The sequence below is a fragment of the Mus pahari genome, chromosome 18 (assembly GCF_900095145.1).
Source record: "Mus pahari chromosome 18, PAHARI_EIJ_v1.1, whole genome shotgun sequence".
In the NCBI taxonomy this organism is placed as follows: Eukaryota; Metazoa; Chordata; class Mammalia; order Rodentia; family Muridae; genus Mus; species Mus pahari.
Genome location: NC_034607.1, coordinates 17,054,837 through 17,078,168, shown reverse-complemented (window position 1 = coordinate 17,078,168; position 23,332 = coordinate 17,054,837). Strand labels below are relative to the sequence as shown.

Here is a 23,332-nt window from a genome sequence, read left to right as displayed (position 1 = left end):
ACACACACACACACACACACACACACACACACACACACACACACACACAGTGGCTGTTTCCACCACGAAAAGAATCTGTCTGTGTTGGCTTTGGCCAGTTGCCTGCATCCCTTGCTGCTGTGAGCTTCCCAGCCCAGCATTCCACACGAGGGTCCCTGGCCCTCGGAAGGCCACAGGAATGTCTCCTCCCTCTTGACTCTGGCCTAGCCTCCCGTTTTCTGAGTTTAAGAAAACAGAAGTGAGTGAAAGGTACACTCTCAACTCTGAGGAGGAGAGGTAGGAAGGGGAGTGGGGGAGGTTGCCTGCTGGCCTCTAGACAGATGCAAGTAGGTGACCGGGTGATTTTAGTTCTAAAGACTAATAATGTTCTAGATGAGAAGAGGATTCTTGGAGGCGGGGCTGCATAATGAGGAGTGCTCTCCTAGTCTCTGCTTGCCCTCTACACTCCCATCCTCTGGACCATCAACACCCAGTTACATGATTACTGGTGCAGTTTGGGCTTCTATTAACCCTAGCACAAGGGTCTTCCAAAAACAAACAAATAAGCAAGCAAGCAAAGAAACAGACAAACAAAATGGGATGCTGCCTCAACTGAGAGCTGGAAACTGTAAACTTATAGGCCCGTTGCAAACATCAAAGATGGACACACCTTCCCTGGCTCTGACCAGCAGGACATTGGGATAAGTTTTGCTGATCTGAGCAGAGTTACTACACGGGACCAGCATGTCCCAGCGTTTGGCACATGTCCTCTCTCTGGGGACTGAGGAAAGTAGGAACAAGGTCTTGGGAAAGAAAAGGATCATCTCAGATCCAGGAAATGTAATCTATGCACAGGCCCAGACTATCCCACATATCTGTGAGCTGCCATGCTTTCAGGGACTCCATCAGGAAAACAGGCCTGCAGGGTGCCCTCAGAGTATTGCCTTTGGTTGAATAGGTACCCCAACTCTGTAGCCCTTGCAGTGATTTATCAGGTACTTCGATGTGTCCTCGCATGAAAGGGAGAGATGACAGGTGTCTTCTGTCTCTATGGAGAGTAGTGAAGAAGAGGGATGTTGAAGAGGGATGGTGTTATTGGACTCCTTTCCGGAAGTCTGAGACGTTGGCCACTGAAACATGTGCCTTCAGGGACTAGTGGTGTCAGGGAAATCTTGGTGGCTCTGTCACAGAAGAGCCAGGTCAACCACGGTCCTTCTCCTTACCCCGAACCTCAGGAGCGTGTTTCTGGCACCGTGTGGAATGAAATTGATGACTCGCAGGTCTTTCGGATTCTGGACCTGGAAGACTTTGAAAAAATGTTCTCGGCGTATCAGAGGCACCAGGTAAGATCGTACCCTCTGGTCTCTTGGATGTTGACTTTCATATCTTGACTTGCACCCATGCATGCCCAGGCGCACACACATTCACATGTACACTCTCACACACATAACACAGGCACACATACATTCGCAGGTACATGCACACACACACACAGACACACACGCACACACCTTCCTACTGAGATGTTAAGACTATAGGGAAGAAGATGGATGCTGCTCTGTGCTACTTCGTGGGTTCAAGACTGGGGCTGGGGCCTGGAAGGCCCTGCTCTCTGCTCTGTGCATGCGATGGCCAGTTTCTCCAGCCACCAAGAATGGATCGTGGGGAGGGGGGTTGTTTTGTAGCCACATACAGGTCTAAAGTGACAAGCACTTGTGGGGACCGACGGGAGTACTGATTGTCAGCTCTCATCCTCCAATCCCGTGTGGCTTTGAAGATGTGTGGGGCCCTGGAACCTGAGTATAGCTCTCATGCCCGGGAGCCACCCGCAGGTCCAGTTGGTGATGAGCATCAGGGGCTCTATGCCCCTTGCTTCTCTGCGCGCCTTCTAGGGTTTGCATGCTTGTTTCTTCATCTCTGCGTGGCCCAGGACTCCAGCTTTGAGGACTTCTGGTATACTCAGGGGTCCTGAGCTCTGGTGGGTGACTAGTTGCTGAGGCCTGCCTTCAAGAGGTCTGCAGAGGGTCCCCTACTCCACTTTATACCAAGTCCAGACCTGGAGATGACTCTTCACGAGGCCTTCAAGGGGCCAAGGTCATGTGGGGTCCAGCCAAAGGAGCAGTGTGGAGTTGACACTCTAGCTCTGTCTTGAGGTTCCAGAGAAAACAACTGATTGTTTATTTGATTTAAAAATGTGGGTGCCTGTGACATCTGACCCTCTGCTCTTAATTCCAAGCAGCATGTTAGCTCATGCTGTGGTTAAGCTGGCCTGGCCATGGGCAGCAATCAAAGCTGCAGGAGCTGGGAAGAATTATGTGAACACCTGTGTCCTGAGCAGGATGGGGTTGGGCAAGCCCATGCCTCCCTTCACTTGTGAGTCATTCTCTGGGCTTTTGGACTGGCCTTTCCAGACTCCAAGGCCCTGAGCTGGGATGGGAGACATGTAGGAAAGAATCCATATGGGGCTTAAGGCCTCCCAGCTTCCTGAGAAGTGAGTCTGACTTTAAAAACCCTCTGACCCTCCCGCTTCCTGCTGCCGGTCCCACCCCTCACAGCTCGCCTGGGCCTTGCTCGCATCAGCATCTAGAACTAAAGTCAAACTGGAGTAATGGCAAAAGTCAGATTTACCTGCTGGCTACCTCTCTGCGTCTTAGGGCTCCAGGGCCTTGAGCCACGGAGCAGAGAAGGGTCCTGAGTCCTCTGTGTTCTAGGTAGGGTCAGAGCCCATGGCTTCAACTCCATCAGTGTCAGGAAGAAAGACTCAGGACAAGCTGTGCTCCCCGCTCCTCTTAGACATAAGACAGGCAAGGAGAAGAGCAAAGTCAAGGTCATCTGCTTTTCCTGACCCAAAGATGGGGACCGTCACGGGTTTCTGATTCAAGTTCATGGACTGACACAGAGTTCACCTGGGTAGAGGAACCGCTCATCAGGTTCTCAGTAAAGGCAAAGGAAGAACCAGTGGCCAAAGATCAGGGTCCCAGTTCTCATGTTTGGGGGATACTTGGCCCAATTGGGCGCCTCCCTGGTTCTCAAGAGGCAGTATGCCCGGTGTTTGTTTCTTTGGGTTCTGTGTGTGCATGTCTGCCCTGAGCTGCTGTCCTCAGCTCTTTCCGGGTTCCTGTCTCCTGTTCCTGGGGGACACAGAGGACAGAACAGTTACTAAGGAAGCCCACCTTGGTCTTGATGTTCCTGAGTCCCCTGCCTATTGACTAACATTGTGCATGTTTAATTCTCTGATGGCTGTGGCTGCTGCCTGCCTAGGAGCTGATAACTAATATGATTCTCAGCAGGTGAGTCACTCTTGGGGCTCTGAACGTTCTGTCCCTTACCCACTGTCCTGGGCTGTAGCCCAGAACTGGGTCCATGAGAGGAGGCTTGCCTGCACTGTCTTCAGCCTTTCTCACTCGTCCGTGTAGGCTTGCATGCAGGAGGGTCCCCAGAGAGAGAGAGGGAATGTGAGAGACGGAGGGGCTTCGAGCAGACCTCTGCCCGCTGCGGAGGCGAGTGCCCACAGAACTGAGGAGGCTTCTAGGTCCATGATATCAACCGCAGGTGCCAAGGCAAGGCTCTGCCAGCATGACTACACATGTCGGGCACTGCACAACTCCAGAGGGGAAAATCCACCAAGAAAATGGCGTGCCTGGCAGGCCCTGGAGTTGTGTGCCTTGGAACATGTGCTCTGGGGAAGTCCCTAGCTGTGTGCTAGAACGGCTCCAGCATCTCTGAACTGGGGGGGGGGGTGTTCCAACAGAAGGAGGTCTGGGAATCTTTGATTTCTGCCTACTGGTATCCCAGAAGTGAATTCAGTATGGATTCTACCTCTGTTTTTCCATATGACCTTGTAAAACCCTTTAGTCCTGCCACACTGAGATAGGCTGGAGGTCTCCAGGAGTTAGAAACTATGGCCTTATTTGGGGGAGGGGGGGGTTTGAATCGACTCGCCCTTGGGGAGGCTTTGGGTGGGTATACATGTCTGCTAAAGCAAACCATATTGCCTGAAGCCACAGAGATAAATTATGGCTTCCATTTGAACAGCTCCTTTCCTGTCTTCTCAAGAGAGGCTGAGCTCTAAGTGGACCCTTCACGAACCCTCCATCTTTTCTCGCCCAGGGTGGTCCTACATCCTCTCTTAAGAGTCGGTGGTTAAACACCTTGCCTCTCACATCTTCTCTTACTCTTTCTTTACATCCACTGGGTCAGGGGCGTCCCCCACCTTGAAAGAAGGGTGGGTCTGGGTGGTGGGCATGAAGAGTGGAGCATCTACTTCAGGGGTTCCCCCCCTGTAACTCATCATTTGCAGAAAGAACTGGGTTCCACGGAGGACATCTACCTAACGTCCCGCAAGGTTAAAGAGCTGTCGGTCATCGATGGCCGGAGGGCCCAGAACTGTATCATTCTTCTCTCCAAGTAGGTGCTCACCTGTAGCAGGGAAAGAGACCCTCCCCAAAAGCCCAAAAATGGGTAGTGGAGGGGCTAGGATGTGGATAATTTGGTGGTGGAGTGCTTGTTTGACTGCCCAGCGTGCGCCAGGCCTTGGGCTAATTCTGAGCACTGCTGAACAATAACAAATGTAGACATTGAGCTGCAGGCCTGGGAAAAGGTGGCAGAGGAACATGGGGGGGGGGGGGTGATGCTGGCTCTCTGACTTCCCCTGGAGGAGAGAGGGGTGGGTGTTGATCTAGACCTCTGCCCCCCCCCCAGCCCACGTTAAGCAGCGGCACTAGGCTCTGTAGACAGGAAACTGCCCTGCCCACGAGGCTCCAGTGAGCATCTGCCAGCGGAGCTGCCCTGAGCCCATGGAGGGCCCACTCTGCTTAGGCCTGGGAGCCGCATGATCTCAGCCTGGAAGCATTTCCCTGGCTTAGGAACAAACAAGCAGTATCTGTGTTAACAACACAGCTTCTGTGTGGGGGCCTCCCCCAGGCAGGGTCAGGGGCACCGCCCCAAGCTCTATTCTTAGTGCCGCCTACAGCCTCCTCTGGGACATCTGCCCCCTTTGCCCTCCTACAAGTCCCTTAGCCTGGGTTACCTCCATTGAGTGGGGTGGGGGTGGGAGTGGGGGGTTGGGAGTGGGGATGGGGGTGGGGGGGACTGGTTCCCTAGAGTCCTCAGTGGGTGTGTACCTGGAGGGGTGGAGAACAGAACGGGTATGTAGGTGGATGGGGGGGAGGGAGGCGTTCCTGGAAGGCTAGTAGAAGCTGGCTGGCAACTGGGAGCAGTCAGAGAGGGAGAGTTCTGCTGCCCCCTGCTCTGTTCTCCCATGGAGATGCTGAAGACATTTGAGGCAGGAGGGAGGGGTGGAGGAGGAAAAGGAGACTGTCAAAATGCCTCTGCCTGTCTGTCTTAATCTCCTGTGTCTCATCAGTTCCAAGGATGCTCAAGCAAAGCAACAGGGACCCAGGCTTCGATGAGAACTAAAACACTCATTATTGGATATATGGAGTGAATCATATTTCCTCTTTATTAAAATTAGACTCCATTATGAAGTTGGCCTGGGATGGCTTTGTAGAGGAGGAGGGAGAGCAGGTTCAAAGTGAGGGCTGGAGAGGAGAAGATGAGGCCATACTGTATGGAAAGAAACCCCAGGGGCCATCCTAAGGGCCAGGCCAGACTGCTCAAGGTGGATTTGTTACAGGTTGAAGCTTTCCAATGATGAGATACGGCAGGCTGTCTTGAGGATGGACGAACAAGAAGACCTCGCTAAGGACATGCTGGAGCAGGTAAGGACCATCAGGGGAGGGGAGGGGAGGCTGCCAACCCTGGGGGCAGCCATGCCGCTTTCTACCCGATCCCAGAAAGGCTGAATCCCTGGGGTTGAAAAGACTTAGATCTGAAGGCACTGAGGAGGTTTCTAGAAATTCTTCTGGACCAGCCTTCCCTACAGAAAAGACCACCAGAGAACTTCGTGGTCCCAGCAAGGTCTCAAGAAAGGGTGGCAGTGGTCATTTCCTCATCCATTCTCCACATTAGTCCATCGATGGCGTCCTTTAAGAAAGACCCTGCAAAGCGGCAAACATGCACGCTGCCCGCTGAACTTTATTAGAACGAAGAGCACAGTTGCCAAGCATGCACGATGTCCTGGAGGTCCACAGAAACAGAGGGTGGTGGTGCACACCTACAATCCCACACTGGGGCTTGAGGCCAGCCTAGGCTTCATGAGACTCTGCTGGGTTACTGGAGGGAGGATGGCTCAGCAGCTAGGAGCACTTGACGCCTGCACGGGACCCAGGTTCATTTCCCGGTACCCATATGCTGGCTCACCATCACTCATAATGCCAGCTTCAGGAGATCCGACTCCTTCTTTCTACCTCTGTGGGCACCAGGCACACACATGGTACTGGCATACACGCCGACAAAGCACCCATACACATAAATGAAAATAAATTAAAAATATTTTTTAAAACGAAGAAAAGGAGTCAGTGTCGATCAGAGAATATGTTATTTTTCCCCCCTCGGGTGATAAAAAGTGTAGATGGTATTTTCCAAGAGTCCATATAACAAATATGTACATATAACAAAAAAAGTATTTTCCAAGAGTCCATATAACAAATGATGTGTGTTCCTGGTAAGGGGTGCTACAGATCAGTGAGAAACTAGCGAGAGAAGCAGTTTGGGAACTGAGCTGAAGACCTGAACCATCGCTTGATGGGAGACGGTGACTGGCAGCCTGTGAGCACCTGAAAGGTCCCAGTGTCAGGAGTCACCACAGAAACAGCCAACCACGGTAGAGGAGCGTCACACTCCCACCCATTAGCCAAAGTTAAAGTCCGACAGCCACACGCTGATGAAGGGGAAGCAGAACTGGAATTACCATTCATCCTCACTTTACAGAGCCGTTGGGCATGCGTGTTAAGGCTAAGCATGTGTCTGCCCTGTTACCCAGGAATCTCGCACTTAGGCACATACCGAAGAAAGGCCACTATAAAAGTCATACACAAACACAATTATAGCAACCTGATGTATTAAACCTCCCAGAGGGCGAGCAATGCAACTGATCATTCATTAATAGGGAAGTGGATAAACTGACTGTGGTACATCCCTTCAGTGGAATACTAACCAAGCAGTAAATAAAGACAAACCAGTGTATACAGCATGCATGAGTCTTACAGGTTATGTTGAGTGAAAAGATGGGAATTGGACATAGTGATGTGGTTAATTTTCTGTGACTATGACAAAAATACCTGAGACCAGTAAATCTATAAGTAAGAATGGACTTGGCTCGTGGCTCTGGAGGCTCGGAAGTCCAAAAGCACGGTGCTGGGTCTGCTTGGCACCTTGTGAGTTCTTAGACTGTACCAAAGCATGGTAGACATCACGGCCGGAGACAGAGCAGATGCAATGCGATTCTTGCTCTTATCAGGCCACGAATGTCATTACTGGGGTCTCACTCTTGTGACCTCATCTAACCCAAATTATCCCCCAAAGGCTTTCCTGCTAGATGCCATTAACATGTGAATTGGGAGGTTCCCCTGTGTGAACTCTAGAGGGATACTTTCCAACAATGACTCAGGGGTTAAGACACAGGCTGCTCTTATAGATGACCGGGGTTTAGCTTCCAGCACCCACTCGGAGGCTCACAAACCCCTCTTCTCTTCTCCACAGTCACTGTACAAACATGCATTTACATACTCAGGCAAGATACCCAAACGGACTACTTAGCCAGGCCGGCCTCAAAACTGATGGGTAGAGCAGGTTGGCCTCAATTTGCTAGGTAACTCAAGCTTGCCTGGAAGTTGGTATATAGATGAGGCTGGCCTTCAACCTGATATGTAACCCAAGCTACCCTAAAAAATTGGTATGTAGCCCAGCCCTGAATCCTCCTGCCTCAGCAGGCCCCTCCTCATGCTGAGCAGAGGCAGTGCAGGAAATTCTCTACATTGTATGGACTGTACATCCATCTGCTTCCCACGTGACTCACGCCTGCTCTTTGCAGCTCCTCAAGTTCATCCCCGAGAAGAGCGACATTGATCTCCTGGAAGAACACAAACATGAGATTGAGAGGATGGCGCGTGCAGATCGCTTCCTCTATGAAATGAGCAGGTCAGCTGGGAATTGGGCACAGCAGGAAAGAGGAGGTTCAGGGCCCGGCTCTGACAGTAGGGCACCAGGTATAGCAGGAGAAATGGGGTTCAGGCAGCAGCTCTGGCCAAGGAAAGGGTGGGAAGAGTAGCCCAAGAAAAAGCTGGGGGCTACCTTGAGCCATGGGTTCGCCTGCGACTTTGCCCACCCTGTCCACAGGATCGACCATTACCAGCAGCGGCTACAGGCCCTGTTCTTCAAGAAGAAGTTCCAGGAGCGCCTGGCTGAGGCCAAGCCCAAAGTAGAAGGTAGGGCTGGAGCCTGCAGTGCACACCCGGAGAGGGGACGTATCTGGGGATTGATCGATGGGGCAGAGGAAAACATCTGCCTTCCCCTGACCCCAGAGAGATGCCCAAATCAAGTATAACATTTAAAACTCTGACATTTAGATTTTGCATCAGGGTTTCATGTGGTATAGCCTTCTAGTTTACTAAGTAGCTGAGGCTAGCCTCGAACTCCTAATCCTCCTGCCTCTACTTTCCAAGTGATGGGACTGTGGGAGCGCACCACCAGCTTTGAACTATAATTATTATGGAGAAATGTTCTTGTCCAGGTTGGCTTACATGCCAATCACATGATGCTTTCCTCGGCCTTGGGATTGGCTCCCCAGAGGTGTGTGTGTGTGTGTGTGTGTGTGTGTGTGTGTGTGTGTGTGTGTGTGTGTGTAAATAGGGATGTAGCCAGCATCCTTCTTGGGGCCTGGCATGCTCAGATTCATCCATTCTTTCCTACTTAAGAAGCACTGGGATCACAAACTCTACTGGGCATGTCTGCTTAAATGTGAGCTCACTGAAAGGCAGCAAGTTGCACACGGTGGTCCCGAGAGGTGTCTGGGTGATACCGACCTCCTCTATCATCATTGCCATTTCCGAGATCCCTTGAGGAATGCTGGAGCAGTGTAGATGTTTGCTGTCTTTCCAATTGATCCCCTTCCTCCTGTCCCCTAATCACCCACTGTGTCAGAGAGCATATCCTTGGGGCTGCCTGTGGGGACAACAGAGGAGCAGGGCTCAGGAAGCTGTGGGAACACTGGAGGGCAGGATGGTAGGCAAGATATGTGCACCTAGCAAGGCAGAAGCAGGAGAAACTGATTGGGGGCTCACTTGGAGTAAGGACAAGACTTACAGGGCAGAACAAAACACAACAAACAAACAAAACAAGAGACTGTCTTGGAGGCTCAGGGTGTCAGGCTAGGGGCATAGCAGAACATAGGCGCCCCCTGCTGGGGCATAGCCGGACACAGGCGCCCCCTGCTGGACACTCTCTGAGATGCCTAGTTCAGAGAGCAGGCTGGAGCTTTCTCAAAAGGCTGCCTTGGGATTCCTGCAGTAGGAGTTTGTAGAGATAAAGGAAGCAGTGTTTAGTATGTACACCCATAGGCGTGCAACAGGGACCTGCAGATTGTAATAAAGAATAGATCAGTCATCTCTGTGGTATCTCCTTGCCCTGGTGGTGGGCAAGGCCTTATTTTCATCTGTACCCTCTTTTTGCTGCAAGCATTCAGGCTAAGGTGTGGGTGGTCCACTAATCGTGCACCTTAAGTTAAGCAAACGTGTGTGGTGGCCATTTGGAACTTTGGAACCAGAGTGGCTTAGGCACTGGAAAGCTTTCATCTTAGACTGTTAGTTGCTCCAAGGAGCAAGAACTTAAACTCCATGACTCAGCCAGGATGGTCCATAAAGTGTCTCTTTAATATCAAGCTGCACGGAGAAAGACATGCTGGAGAGAACAAAATATTTGGGGGAATATCAAACTTCTACAGGTGGGATCCAAAAGACATCCACCCACTAGGGACGACTGCTGTCCTTAAAGGGCTGGGGAGCGGTGCCTGAAGGCGTACACACATAGCCACGTCAGGAGTTGAGCTTCTAGGTCTCCCAGAAGTATTCCTGAAGTAGGTAAGACTGAGCCCGCCTCAGCTGGGTACCGAGCTATTGACACCCACCTCTAGTCCCCCAGACGAGGCTCCGGGGGAAGTTGCTTCAATTCGGTTTACCGGGTTTGACAAATTTCCCAGTTCCCCTTTGAATATATTCTCCCTATGAATACATTCATTGCTGAGCACACGAAAATCACCAATTCTCATTACAAGCAGATGCACTAAATATAGCCTGGGTGAATGTGCCGGCAAGTGTAATATCTTTATGGATGCATCCATGCGCGCATTATTCTCGCGGACGTCTGAAATGTCAGCTTTGCAGATGGTCGTTTTCTCATCTCCCGATTTCCTCTCAACTCCCTATCATTTTCTGTTTTGCCAACATTTTTAGCGTTTTTTTAAAAAGGCTATCCCTTTGTAGATTTTTTTTCAAACAGCTCACCAACCTTAGAAAAACTATCCCCAGCCGTGTTAAATACAGCCATTCATTCTGGGCGATTCGTAAGTCCCTCCCCTTCCTGTCCGTGTAATCAACGCAGGTCAAGAACTGAATGTGCTCCGGCTCTGCCTGTGTTTCCCTTCTGGTCCTTTGCTTGTGAGATTTCACTGTAAGGGCTGAGCCGTTCATCAGCCAAGCCCCCTTCCCTGACCCCTGCTCCGGGATCTCTCAACATGGCCTGACGGTCCTCAAACTTACTATTTAGGTCAAGCTGGCATCAAACTCACAGAGATCCTCCTGCCTCTGCCTCCCAAGTGCGTGGACAGATTAAAGGCGTGCGCCACCACCACCTGGGAAGCTTTTCTCTCTCTGCCTCAGAGATATCTTGATTTTTTTTTTTTTTGTGGATGATTTCTATTTTGAATTTTCTATAAATGGGATGGTGTTTTATGAGTGATTTTTCCATTGCTTTTTTTTTTTTTTTTTTTTTGGTTTATGCCTTAAGAATTCCCCCCACACACACACACACACAATGGTGGTGGGGGCTGTTGAGCTAGGCAATGTGTGCCTTAGCATTTGCTAAGGCCCCAGTGACAAATCTAAGTTAAAGCCCCCGAAGCTCCCCCTTGGGAACCAGTGAGGGGTTACTCACAGGAGTGTGGGGGATTTCAAAGCAGCTCCACTGGAAGGTTTGAGCCCAGTATGGATGCTGGCTTCCCCATGGCTGCATAAACGGAGCCCCTTCCCTAATCTCTCCCAGTTTATATACTCTAGTTATTATTCAGTTTTCAGCGCCTTGTTTTATTCCACTACAAGGCAATTTATGCATTCTGGTCTGTAGTTTTGAAAATTCTGGGCTGGGGGGAGCTGGGGAGATGGCAAGTTTGTAAAGGGCTTGCAGTATAAGCATTAGGACCTGACACCAGAACTCACATTTCCAAATCCTGAGAGCTGGGCTTGGTGGCATGCCTATAACCCAGTGCAGTGGATGCTGAGTGACAGACCCCTGAGGCTCCCAGGCCAGCTAGCCTAGCCGAAGGGGCCGGGTTCATGTTCACTGAGGAAACGTGTCTCAAAGACAAGGTGGAGGGTGACAGGAAGACACACCTCATGTCAGTCTCCAGTCTCTATATGAATGCTTACACATGTACACACACACACACATGCCGGGAACAACCCAAGTGTGCATTCACAACACGGTTGGTTTTAGTCCATAGAATGTGCCTATGCGTGGTATGTGTGATCTAAAGGCTTTCTGGATAACTCTCACTTATTTCTTATTTTTATAATATCTTCTTCATGACTACTTAGTTTCTTAACCTGTCTTTGAAATTTCCTGCAAACTTTTTGTCTGGGGTTTTCCTTTATATGTGATATGTATTTGTGTTTGCTCTCTCTCTCTCTCTCTCTCTCTCTCTCTCTCTCTCTCTCTCTCTCTCTCTCTGTGTGTATGTGGCATGGGCACGCATGTATGTACAATGTACACTCATGAGAGTGCATGCAGAGGCCAGAGGAACCTCAGACATGAGGTGTCCTCCTCTCTTTCAACCTTGCTTTTTGGGACACAGTCCATCGCTGTACCTAAAGCATATCATCTGAGCCGTACTGTCTGGTTAGCAAGCTCCCGGGATCGTCTTGTCTGGCTGACCCCCTCTCTCCCATGGCCTTTTCCATTGGTGCTGAGGATTTGAACTCAGGTCCTCTTTCTTTCAATAACAACTACTCCCACCCACTGGGGCATCATCTTTCAAGCCCCAAAGGCTATCGTTTTACCTTCATAATGAGCATCTTCAGGAATTTTCAGACCAGCAGAGGCAGAGACAACAGGGTGGTTTAGTCCTCTTACTGTTATCTCAGATGCTGCTGTCTCCTGAGAATGGTACCTTAGACTGTCCTCTGACCTCCACATACAATGTGCACATGCATACACATATGTATCCACATGACCATACAATATAGAATTTCACAATGTGTCAAACATCCCATAATAAAGATATTCAGAAAGCACAAAAAATTTGCTAGGTCTAGGAACATTGCCGTATTCAAGCATTTATTTGTGAAAAGTATAATAACCTTTATGTGCATGACAAGATATTCTAAACCATTCTATGGGGTTGTCTACTCTGGGGACACACTAGCTTTGTCCTGAAGGTGGTGAGGGGGAAGACATGGAGGAATCTGGACCGGAGTGCATAGTCTCTGCCCACGAGTTGAAAAGGGAAGCCCTTGCATCAATCTCCCGGAGAGCCAGAGGAGAGGCAGCGCCTGCTGCCCGGCTCTGTCTGCAGCATCCCGTTTCCTCTTCCCTCAGCCATCCTGCTGGCCTCCCGGGAGCTGACTCTCAGCAAGCGCCTGAAGCAGGTGCTGGAGGTGGTCCTAGCCATCGGTAACTTCATGAACAAGGGGCAGCGTGGCGGTGCCTACGGCTTCCGGGTAGCCAGCCTCAACAAGATCGCTGACACCAAGTCCAGCATTGACAGGTGGGGGACCTATGATCTTCCTCGCCCTGTCTCACGCCATCTGAGACTCTCTCCCTCTCTCCTCCGACTCTCTTCTATCTCTCCATTCTAGCTGTTTTGTTTATTCTTAGAAACATTAAAGAATTATTTGTGTGTGTGTGTGTGTGTGTGCGCGCGCGCACGCGCGCATACACACTCATAAACACACATTGTGCGCATGTGCTCTCTCACACACATGAGCAGTGTGCATGGGTGGAGTTGTCGGTCAGGGCCAGCAGAGGGTATTGGATGCCCTGGCACTGGAGTTAGTGGCATTTGTGAGTGCTCAGACCCAAACTCAGGTCCTCTGGAAGAGCACAAAGCCCTCTCAGCCACTGAGCCATCTCTCTCAGGCCCAGTCATTGCTTTTGCCTTCCCTCCACACTCCCTCTGGTTTCCCCGGAGCCCCCTCCACTCTCCAGTCCCATGACACAGCTGTCACCCACAGGAACATCTCTCTGCTTCACTACCTGATCATGATCCTGGAGAAGCACTTCCCGGATATCCTGAACATACCCTCGGAGCTGCAGCACCTATCAGAAGCCGCCAAAGTCAAGTAAGCAGTCCCCCCCCCCCTTCCTTGTGACCACACCAGCTGGCTTCCCCCGTTTGTGGGGATGCTAGGAATGGGCAGGGTCTCGGGGTACGCTTTTAGGAGAAGCAGTCAGAGATGGAGTTTCAAAGGTGATTCTGGAAATACCAAAAGAATGGAAAAGTGAACCGTGCACAGAAAGAATGCCACTAACATTCTTAGAAGCAATAATTGAGACAGTTGCACTGTGGGCAAATGGAACTCTCTGGTTATCCCATGGTGGGCATTAGGGAGTGTGCTAGCCATGCAGCACACTGGCTAAGTGGCCTGGAGGGGGTGGTGGCTATGACTCTAACAGGCAGAGGGGGCTAACCCATAGTTAAAAAAAATAATGCTCATCTGGGTACTGGAGAGATGGCTCAGAGGTTAAGAGCACTGGCTGCTTTTCCAGAGCACCCAAGTTTAATCCCCAGCAACCACATGACAGCTCACAACCATCAACAATTTCAATTCCAGGAAATCTGATGCCCTCTGTCTTCTTCTGGCCCCCTCAGGCACCAGGCACACATGTGGTGCACAGACCTATATGTAGGTAGCACACAGAGAGAGGGAGGGGGAGGGAGAGAGAGAGAGAGAACATTAAAAAAAAAAAGCCCAGTCAGTTGGAAGAATGGGGCTCCTGACCTGCAGTGGGTAGGGCATCTACAGTGTCTGCTAAGGCCATGAGACTTAACCTGCGGTCTGTGAGAAACAGAAGCACTAAGGGTAACAGCCATCAAGCCTTATGTGAGATACTCTGTGCTATAACAAAACACCAGAGACTGGGCAACTTACAGAAACTAGAAGTGTATTTGACACACGGCTCTGTGGGACTGGAAGCCTAAGAGCATGGCCATGATCTGCTACTATAGCGTGGCAGCGGCATCCCAGGCTATGACAGACAACGAAAAGTCACCGTGCCATCTTGGAGGCTCCACCATCATGACTGACCTCATCGTCTCAAAATGATCCCTCCAAAGCTCTACCTCCAAATACCACCAACATGCTGTTAAATGATGGTAGACACGGCCTAGTCATAACGGAAAGAAAGAAACCCAAGCCAGACAGACGCCAGGGTGAGGAGGCTTTTGATAGGGCTTGGGAGAGAATTCCACAGGTAACAGGAGGGTCTGAGTGCCATTCCTAGAACCCAAGCCAAAACCAAAATAAAATTAAAAACACAAAACAACAACAACAAACTAGACAGCTCCTAAGAATGGACCCTGGTGTCTGCTGACTGCCACATGCTTATGCACACACACACACACACACACACACACACACACACACACCATACACCTGTACTTAGACACACACACAAACACACCATACACCTGTACTTAGATACACACACACACACACACACCATATACCTGTACTTAGACACACAAACACACACCATACACCTGTATTTACACACACACACACACACACACACACACACACACTCGAGCTTTGTGAGACACAGCATATGGAAGGACCTATGGAGTGGAGCTTTCTACTGACACTTTACAGAATTGCCAGCGGGCACACAGGGCAGTGCCATGCCACAGCCACATGCCAGGGGCCTAAGCGGGGCTGGGACTCAAGGCCATGGTGCTTCACGCTGCTCTTTCTCTGAACCATCCCATGGCCCCTCACATTCAGGGCTGATAGGTTCTGCCCCTCCCTGTCTCCCACAGCCTGGCAGAGCTGGAGAAGGAGGTGAGCATTCTCAGGAGAGGCCTCCAAGCAGTGGAAGTGGTGAGTGCATGCCAGGCTTGGTGGGGAAGCTGTCCAAGGAAAAAGCCAATGTTACTCCATCACTGGGTCCAGTGCCCACCCTCAACCCAAGACACACATATCTCAGACAGAGGAAGCCCTGGGTGGTGCATTTTAATGACCCAGGGCTCCTGAATGGGAAGGGGAGACAGTAGTAGCGGAGAGAGCCTTCAGGAAAAGCTATTCACCTACTTGGGGTTTACCTTTAGATCCCCAAAGAGGGGCTGTCTGAGACTGTCTCTATGTCACTGAGCAGGAGATGTCCGCGTATTGGACTTAACCCTAAGACTGTCACGTGCTCATGTTTGATCATAGTGAATGTGGAGGCTACAGAGGGTGTCCAGAAGTGTGGTAATGGGGGACTGCACCCCTTGAGATATCCCATCTTACATTCTTTCCCTTCATGCCTGAGCTGGTAAAGGCTCTGAGGGCTCGTCCATTGATGGGGACTCTGGTATCTTAGTCCTTTGAGGTAGCTCAAACAAATCAATGGAATAGCTTGTATGAACAAAAGACATTTACCTCGTACAATTTTGCAGGGTGGGTCATTCAAGACCAAAGTCCTGGTAGGACCAATGTCCAGTGAGGGCCTGGCCCTCATAGGTAACACCTTCCCACTGTGTCCTCACCTGCTACAAAGGACAGACTTCCCTGGGACTCTGGTATAGGGCCACTAAACCCGTTCACAAGACCCTTATAACCTAGTCACTTGACAGGAGTGTCCAACCCATTACCTGTAGGCCATATGTCACCCAGGAGAGCTATGCACAGGGCTGACACAAAACCACAAACTTACTTAAGACATTATGAGAATTTTTTACGATGGTATTTTCCCATGCTTGGTTGTGCACTTCCAAGGGTGCACTTTGTAAATGACAACATTGTCTCATAATGTCACAAGTGTGCATCCACGCGTGAGATCCCACGCCCTTGCTTCTCCTTAGGATCTCAGTTGAGGACTTGTGAGAGGGCACAAAGGCTGGATCCCGGGTGTCTGCCCTGGGTGGTTGCTTCCATTTTGACAGTCCTGGAAAGTGCTCCTTGGAGTGTGGATCAATGCCCACAACACAGTGGTGGTGACAGGCAAGGGAAAGGTACAAATGGCTGTACAGACCGACAATTCTTAAAGTCCTGGTTACCTTTAGAATTAAAACCCCAGGCATGGCATCGGCTTTCCCAAAGGCTTATGTGACATCCCGTGAGTGCCAAGAGGCACGCTGTAGCCCCTGGACACCATCTGTCTAAAATGTGCTTTGTTCTCCCTTCCCAGGAGTTGGAATATCAGAGACACCAGGCACGAGACCCCAATGACAAGTTCGTCCCTGTCATGAGTGACTTCATCACAGTGTCTAGCTTCAGCTTCTCAGAGCTGGAGGACCAGCTGAATGAGGCCAGGGATAAGGTAAAGACGGCCCAGTGCCCACTCTGACCACACAGCTCCTCAACACATCCCTTTGTAGAGTTGGCGTCTTCCCCTGGTCCGACTGTGGACACGGACAAACCCAGAGCCTCACACCCTAGAAAATTCCCATCTCCTCCCTCCCCCAAGGCAGTCAATGACAGCCTCACACTGCAGAGATCCCAATCCACTTCTGAGGCAGTCAGACACCATAAGCATCACTATTAAATTTTACTTTGATGCATGTGTGTGCGTGATCCTGTACACACGGAAATGGAGGCCAGAAGCCAACTTCTGCTGTCACTCCTCAGATCTGACTGTCTTATTTCTTGAAACAGTCTCTCACTAGGACCTGGGGCTCAATGATTAGAGAAGACTGTCTGGCCCACAGGTCTCCAAGATCTTCCTCTATCTCCCCAGAATTGAGATATCACACCAACACACCCAGACTTGAAGTACTTGAGATCAAACTCGGGTCACGGTGTTTGCGTGGAAAGCGCTTTACCGGAAGAGCCCCACCCCAGCCCACCACCAGTTCACAGTCCCTAGCCTACCTACCTTATGGGTTTGCTGAAAGTTTATAGTCCCTGTCTTAGTCAGGGTTTCTGTTCCTGCACAAACATCATGACCAAGAAGCAGTTGGGGAGGAAAGGGTTTATTTGGCTTACACTTCCACATTGCTGTTTATCACTGAAGAAGTCAGGACTGGAACTCAAGCAGGTCAGGGAGCAGGAGCTGATGCANAGGCCATGGAGGGATGTTCTTTACTGGCTTGCTTCCCCTGGCTTGCTCAGTCTGCTCTCTTATAGAACCCAAGACTACCAGCCCAGAGATGGTCCCACCCACAATGGGCCCTCCCACTCTTCATCACTAATTGAGAAAATGCCCCACAGCTGGATCTCATGGGGGCATTTCCCCAACTAAAGCTCCTTTCTCTGTGATAACTCCAGCTGTGTCAAGTTGACACAAAATTAGCCAGTACAGTCCCATTCAACAGATGTGAACACTGAGAATCCGAGGGTTTGGGTCACTTGGGTGAACATCATGGGAGCCCCACTCAACTTTGAACTTGCCTCTGTGCGGATGCCTATAGACCCATATGTGAGGTTCTTATTCGGGAGACCCAGGGTCGGGCTGGACAGCAAGCATTTATTTCCAGCAAATTCCCAGAAGATGCACAGGCCTCTGGTCCAGGAGGACTCTACGTGTGGTGATGTGTTTCCTAGATGCTGTTGTGAGTTATGCTAAGGCAGAGGCAGGGCAGTGTCTGCTCCAGGTACAGAGTCAGCTGCTTCTTTCTGTCACCCCACTTCTCTCTCACAATAGCATCGCGAAGCTGATCTCCATTTGACAGGTGAAGACGTTAAGTCTCAGAGGGGACAAGCAGGTCACCCATCCTCTGAGTCCCCTGATGACTAGGTGTCCTGGGAGAGCCTTTTCTGCTTGTGGACGTTGTACATCGTGGTGCGCACTAGGCTCCGCACCACGATGTACAACGTCCACAAGCAGGTGCGTGATCCTGTACACACGGAAATGGAGGCCAGAAGCCAACTTCTGCTGTCACTCCTCAGATCTGACTGTCTTATTTCTTGAAACAGTCTCTCACTAGGACCTGGGGCTCAATGATTAGAGAAGACTGTCTGGCCCACAGGTCTCCAAGATCTTCCTCTATCTCCCCAGAATTGAGATATCACACCAACACACCCAGACTTGAAGTACTTGAGATCAAACTCGGGTCACGGTGTTTGCGTGGAAAGCGCTTTACCGGAAGAGCCCCACCCCAGCCCACCACCAGTTCACAGTCCCTAGCCTACCTACCTTATGGGTTTGCTGAAAGTTTATAGTCCCTGTCTTAGTCAGGGTTTCTGTTCCTGCACAAACATCATGACCAAGAAGCAGTTGGGGAGGAAAGGGTTTATTTGGCTTACACTTCCACATTGCTGTTTATCACTGAAGAAGTCAGGACTGGAACTCAAGCAGGTCAGGAAGCAGGAGCTGATGCAGAGGCCATGGAGGGATGTTCTTTACTGGCTTGCTTCCCCTGGCTTGCTCAGCCTGCTTTCTTATAGAATCCAAGATGACCAGCCCAGAGATGGCACCACCCACAAGGAGCCTCTCTCTCTTCATCACTAATTGAGAAAATGCCTTACAGCTGGATCTCATGGGGGCATTTCCCCAATTGAAGCTCCTTTCTCTGTGATAACTTCAGCTGTGTCATGTTGCCTCAAAATTAGCCAGTACAGTCCCATTCAACAGATGTGAACACTGAGAATCCGAGGGTTTGGGTCACTTGGGTGAACATCATGGGAGCCCCACTCAACTTTGAACTTGCCTCTGTGCGGATGCCTATAGACCCATATGTGAGGTTCTTATTCGGGAGACCCAGGGTCGGGCTGGACAGCAAGCATTTATTTCCAGCAAATTCCCAGAAGATGCACAGGCCTCTGGTCCAGGAGGACTCTACGTGTGGTGATGTGTTTCCTAGATGCTGTTGTGAGTTATGCTAAGGCAGAGGCAGGGCAGTGTCTGCTCCAGGTACAGAGTCAGCTGCTTCTTTCTGTCACCCCACTTCTCTCTCACAATAGCATCGCGAAGCTGATCTCCATTTGACAGGTGAAGACGTTAAGTCTCAGAGGGGACAAGCAGGTCACCCATCCTCTGAGTCCCCTGATGACTAGGTGTCCTGGGAGAGCCTTTTCCATTCCAGACAGGGAGGTCCTGACGTTAGAAATGTCTTGCCCGGGTCAACATCTCTCCTGATCCCATATCTACAATACAAAAAGACGCAGAGGTGGCACAAAGGCAGACTGTCAAGTAGTCTCAACCAATTTCCCCAGAAGTCAGCTTCACGGTTTTGGTGGAGAGGGATAACAGGGAAGACAAGGAACGAACAGACAATGAATTGTAAAGTTTGCATTGGCGAACCCTAGGGTTCAAACCACCTGTCTCGGAGCCAGCCTACAAGCCCCCAGCTTGGACTGGGCTCAGCTGGAAGCTAACAGGCTGCGCGCTTGGGCTCCTCACGCCTCTACCCGTGTCTTTCACAGTTTGCCAAGGCACTGACACACTTCGGAGAACAGGAGAGTAAGATGCAGCCGGATGAATTCTTTGGTATCTTCGACACCTTCTTGCAGGCCTTCTTGGAGGCCCGGCAGGACCTGGAGGCCATGCGGAGGAGGAAGGAGGAAGATGAGCGGAGAGCACGCATGGAATTCATGGTGAGCTGAGCTGGGGCCTGGCAGGGGGCAGGATGCAGCAGAAGTGGGAGTGGGGGGATGCTGCTTAGAGTCTGGGAGGTAAAACAGGAGCCGGTGGGGGGTGGGGGGTGGAGGTGGGGGATGGGGGATGGGGGCGAGATGGGGTGGGGGGTGCACTTTCCAGGATGCCATTAGCCCCAGAAGAGACAACTCCTAACTTGGGAGAGACCATGTAAGGTGGGGAGAGTGGAGCATCTTGGGAAAAGGAAGAGTGGTCCCTGGCAGGAAGTATGTCCAGGGTACGGGTTGCCACGCACTGGGATAGCATCCAAGAGGGCTGCCAGCAGCTCGCCTGTGTCCTTAAGTCGCCTCTCCTTTCCACCCCCCCAGTTGAAGGAACAGCGTGAGAAAGAGAGATGGCAGAGGCAGCGGAAGGTCTTGGCTGGCGGCGCCCTGGAGGAGAGCGGCGAGTTCGATGACCTAGTGTCAGCCTTGCGCTCTGGAGAAGTTTTCGACAAGGACTTAAGCAAGTTCAAGCGTAACCGGAAGCGGCCTGGGAGCCAGGTCCCGGAGGTCACCCGCGAGCGGGCGATAAACAGGCTAAATTATTGACTTGGGGACTGGGGACTGACCACATAGCAGCAAGCCTGGAGACAGGGATTAGGAGAGAGGAGTTGAATAGAAAAAGCAATGACTTCAGTGATTTTGGAAAACTGGGTTTGGGAGTCCTGGGCTGGGTCCTGGGTGTCGCGTGCGGCTAGACCGGGTGTCTCCCGCACTGAGAGAGGGTCTTCGCTTGTCTCCTGTATATTACCCATTTTCATCCTTTTTCTGTCCATCTCTGTCTGTGCCCCTCCCCTTCCTGGCCATCCTTCTCTAAGACTATCTTGGGCATCCCTGGCAGGTCCACCCAGGCTGGGTGACACTGTTCTCCACACCTCATGTTGGCACAGAGCTGTTTAAGACCCGGGAGACCTTCTTGTCCCAACATTTTGTACAGTATGTGGTGGTGGAGTGGAACCTGAGAGCCAGCAGTATGCTCCTATCCGAAAAGACAGCTTAACAGAACATGGATCTGGGATGGGAAACAGGGGGTTATGCGTTCTAGCTAGATAAGCTCTAGTCTGTCCCAGAAAAACGGGACCAGAGCCAGCAAGTGACTTAGTTATCTGTGCCTTTTTCCTACACCAAGTCCTAGGGCCTCACTTCTTCCCCGGCTACCTCCATCCTATTTACTGATTTCTGGTCGCCAGATTGCTCTCCGGTTCCCAGAACTCTGGCTCACCATCAGCTTAGAGTATGGCTCTGGTAAGGAGGGGTGTCCAAGAAAGACTCTGTCATCACCTCACCAGACTCAGGCATAGGCCCTAGGGGAAACCCCAAGGTCACCTGACCACTGTCTTGGAGAGAGACCTCAGATCCCCACTCCGCTGAGAATGCCCCATCTACCATCACCCTCAGCTGACCCTTGCTATGCCACAGTGGCTCCAGTCTCCACCCGCAGGCCACAGGGAGCTCCATACACTAGGCTGCAGCTGGCTTTAGGGAATTGCTCCTGAGGGCTAGAACTACCCTCCGTATTTAACTGTCACTCCGAGGGAGACAGTTAGACGGGGACTGAGAAGAGCTCAGTCCAGGGTGTGCCCGTACATTTGTGCTGTTCCGTTCAGTCCTGCTGCACGGGCTCATTCTGGCCCCGTTCATACTCATCTTCTGTCCCGTCCACCCATCTTCAGCTGTGTTGATGGTATGGGTGGGGTGACACTGCTACATCTAGTCACATTTATACATGGAGCCTGGTAGGATCAACACCATGTAAGTTTATTGTCAAATGCACCCCTCTTCCCTCTGATCTTGAGACCGAGCTTGCCTGATTACCATCCACCAGCTCCTGGCTCTTCTCTCTAACCCACTGGCTTGATCAAGGTCGTTACTAGCGGAGTGTGGGCTGCTCTCAGTGCTGGTTCTGTAACTGCCTGTCTTCCTACAGGAGATTCCCAAGGGGGTGGGGCCATAGTAGTTGTGGGGAGAGACACAAGGCGTGTGCATTGGTTTGAAAGAGATCTCAGCAAGTGGAGGCCTGGCCAGTATGGTGTGAAGAAGCCAGCCTGAGAGCACAAAAGACTTCTAAGAAAGGCTATGGAGGAGAGCTTTAATGCTCATCTGCATAAGCAAAAGAACCTCCCCATCCTTGCCCCCACCCCACCCCACCCCTCGGGGAGCAAGCTATAAGAATGTTAAGGCTGGTGCTGGACATCTTCAAATCCTCTCCGAAACTGGTTGGGATGTCAGGCTGCCATGTGAGGACCAGGGGACAAGGATGGACTACACTGTCACACTTGACAGGCATGGCTGGGCCTAATCTTCCCAACCGCCATGAAGACGGGACACGCACCAAGAGAAATAAGGAAGATGAACGTTGTTGAAGGGACACATTGGCTCTTCAGAAAAGCTGCCTGGTATCTCTCCAGAGCCCAGCCTTCTCGTCCCCAAAGAATTCTGCCTTCTCTATTTATTGTTGTCTATAGCTTCCCGGCCGGTGGCTCTGGTACTGTGTGTCTTTGTAACCAGATTCCAACAGTGCTTTGGACCATGGACTGTTGTGGGCGACTCAGCAGGAAGTGATTGGTGCTCAGTGGAGGTGGATAGGCTGGTTCTCAACATTAAATGAGGAAGTCTACTCCCCCAATACCCACCCAACCCTCCTGCTGCCTATGGGCCAACCGCTCCAGTTAGTTTTGTGCACAATGTAAAATTCATAGTCCAGACAACACATCCCGTCTCAGCAGCAGCAATTCCCCTCCCAGGATGGAAGTTTGTTCAGGGGTTGGAAGGACAATTCTCCAGGTGGGTGGATACAGGCATGGGCTCTCCCTGTCCACTCCTATTGCCACCAACTGGGGAGTTGCGACCACCTCCCCAGGACATCGGCCAACCTTCATGCCAAGGCTGCTCTCACCAGCTGCTGCAGAAGACAAACAAGGTTTATATGTACAAAACTCTACAGTGTTTTACCAGCACCCTTTTATAAGAATATATTGTAATACTAAAAAAAAAAAAAAATTAAATCCATCCCCACCCCTAGCCTGCCTAGAAACGTTTCTTCCCGTGTGGACTCTTGTGGGTTGTGCTGGAATGGACAGAGCAGGTGGTAGGCTGGAGCAAGCTCCTCCCAGTTCCATGAGTGCCTGCGTACATTTTCTGGAAAGTTGCAAGCCATTTGAGGTTATGTGGCTAGCCCGAGTTGGGAACTCTGTGTCACGTGAACCTGTTCATCTTTGAAAGAGCCCATGGCTAAACATCCATCACCATACCTCTGTACAGGGCACAGGGCATCTCCTCCATCTTAGAGAAGCTGCCATGCCAGGCCACTGTTTGGGGTGTGTCAACTAGGACCCTCTGCTTCCCAAGCCAAGCACTCGCGATAGCTATAGCTGAGTCTGGGGCTCCCATCTGTCAAACTGCCTCTGGGTGCAGAGACTATGTTCTTCGGTCTTTCTAGGGTTCTCTCCCTCCCGCCACCCCACCCC

The 23,332-nt window shown here is 51.1% G+C and overlaps 1 protein-coding gene across 6 annotated transcripts in view; it reads left to right on the top strand.

The window, feature by feature from the left end:
* The window catches only part of Daam2 (dishevelled associated activator of morphogenesis 2), a 112,472-nt gene extending 89,192 nt beyond the window's left edge, over positions 1-23,280 (top strand). For 5 of the 6 annotated variants that reach the window (XM_029531238.1, XM_029531234.1, XM_029531236.1 and 2 more), the window contains exons 15-25: positions 1,215-1,322; positions 4,280-4,386; positions 5,615-5,699; positions 7,913-8,019; positions 8,218-8,306; positions 12,688-12,856; positions 13,323-13,430; positions 15,128-15,188; positions 16,477-16,608; positions 19,653-19,823; positions 20,193-23,280. In XM_029531238.1, coding sequence (XP_029387098.1) covers positions 1,215-1,322; positions 4,280-4,386; positions 5,615-5,699; positions 7,913-8,019; positions 8,218-8,306; positions 12,688-12,856; positions 13,323-13,430; positions 15,128-15,188; positions 16,477-16,608; positions 19,653-19,823; positions 20,193-20,414 — 1,359 coding nt within the window. In that variant the 3' untranslated portion in view covers positions 20,415-23,280. Of the gene's footprint in view, positions 1-1,214; positions 1,323-3,395; positions 3,540-4,279; positions 4,387-5,614; positions 5,700-7,912; positions 8,020-8,217; positions 8,307-12,687; positions 12,857-13,322; positions 13,431-15,127; positions 15,189-16,476; positions 16,609-19,652; positions 19,824-20,192 lie in introns of all 6 variants that reach the window. The other variant, XM_021217625.2, reaches the window with a different exon arrangement.
* Positions 23,281-23,332: the final 52 nt, after the last annotated feature.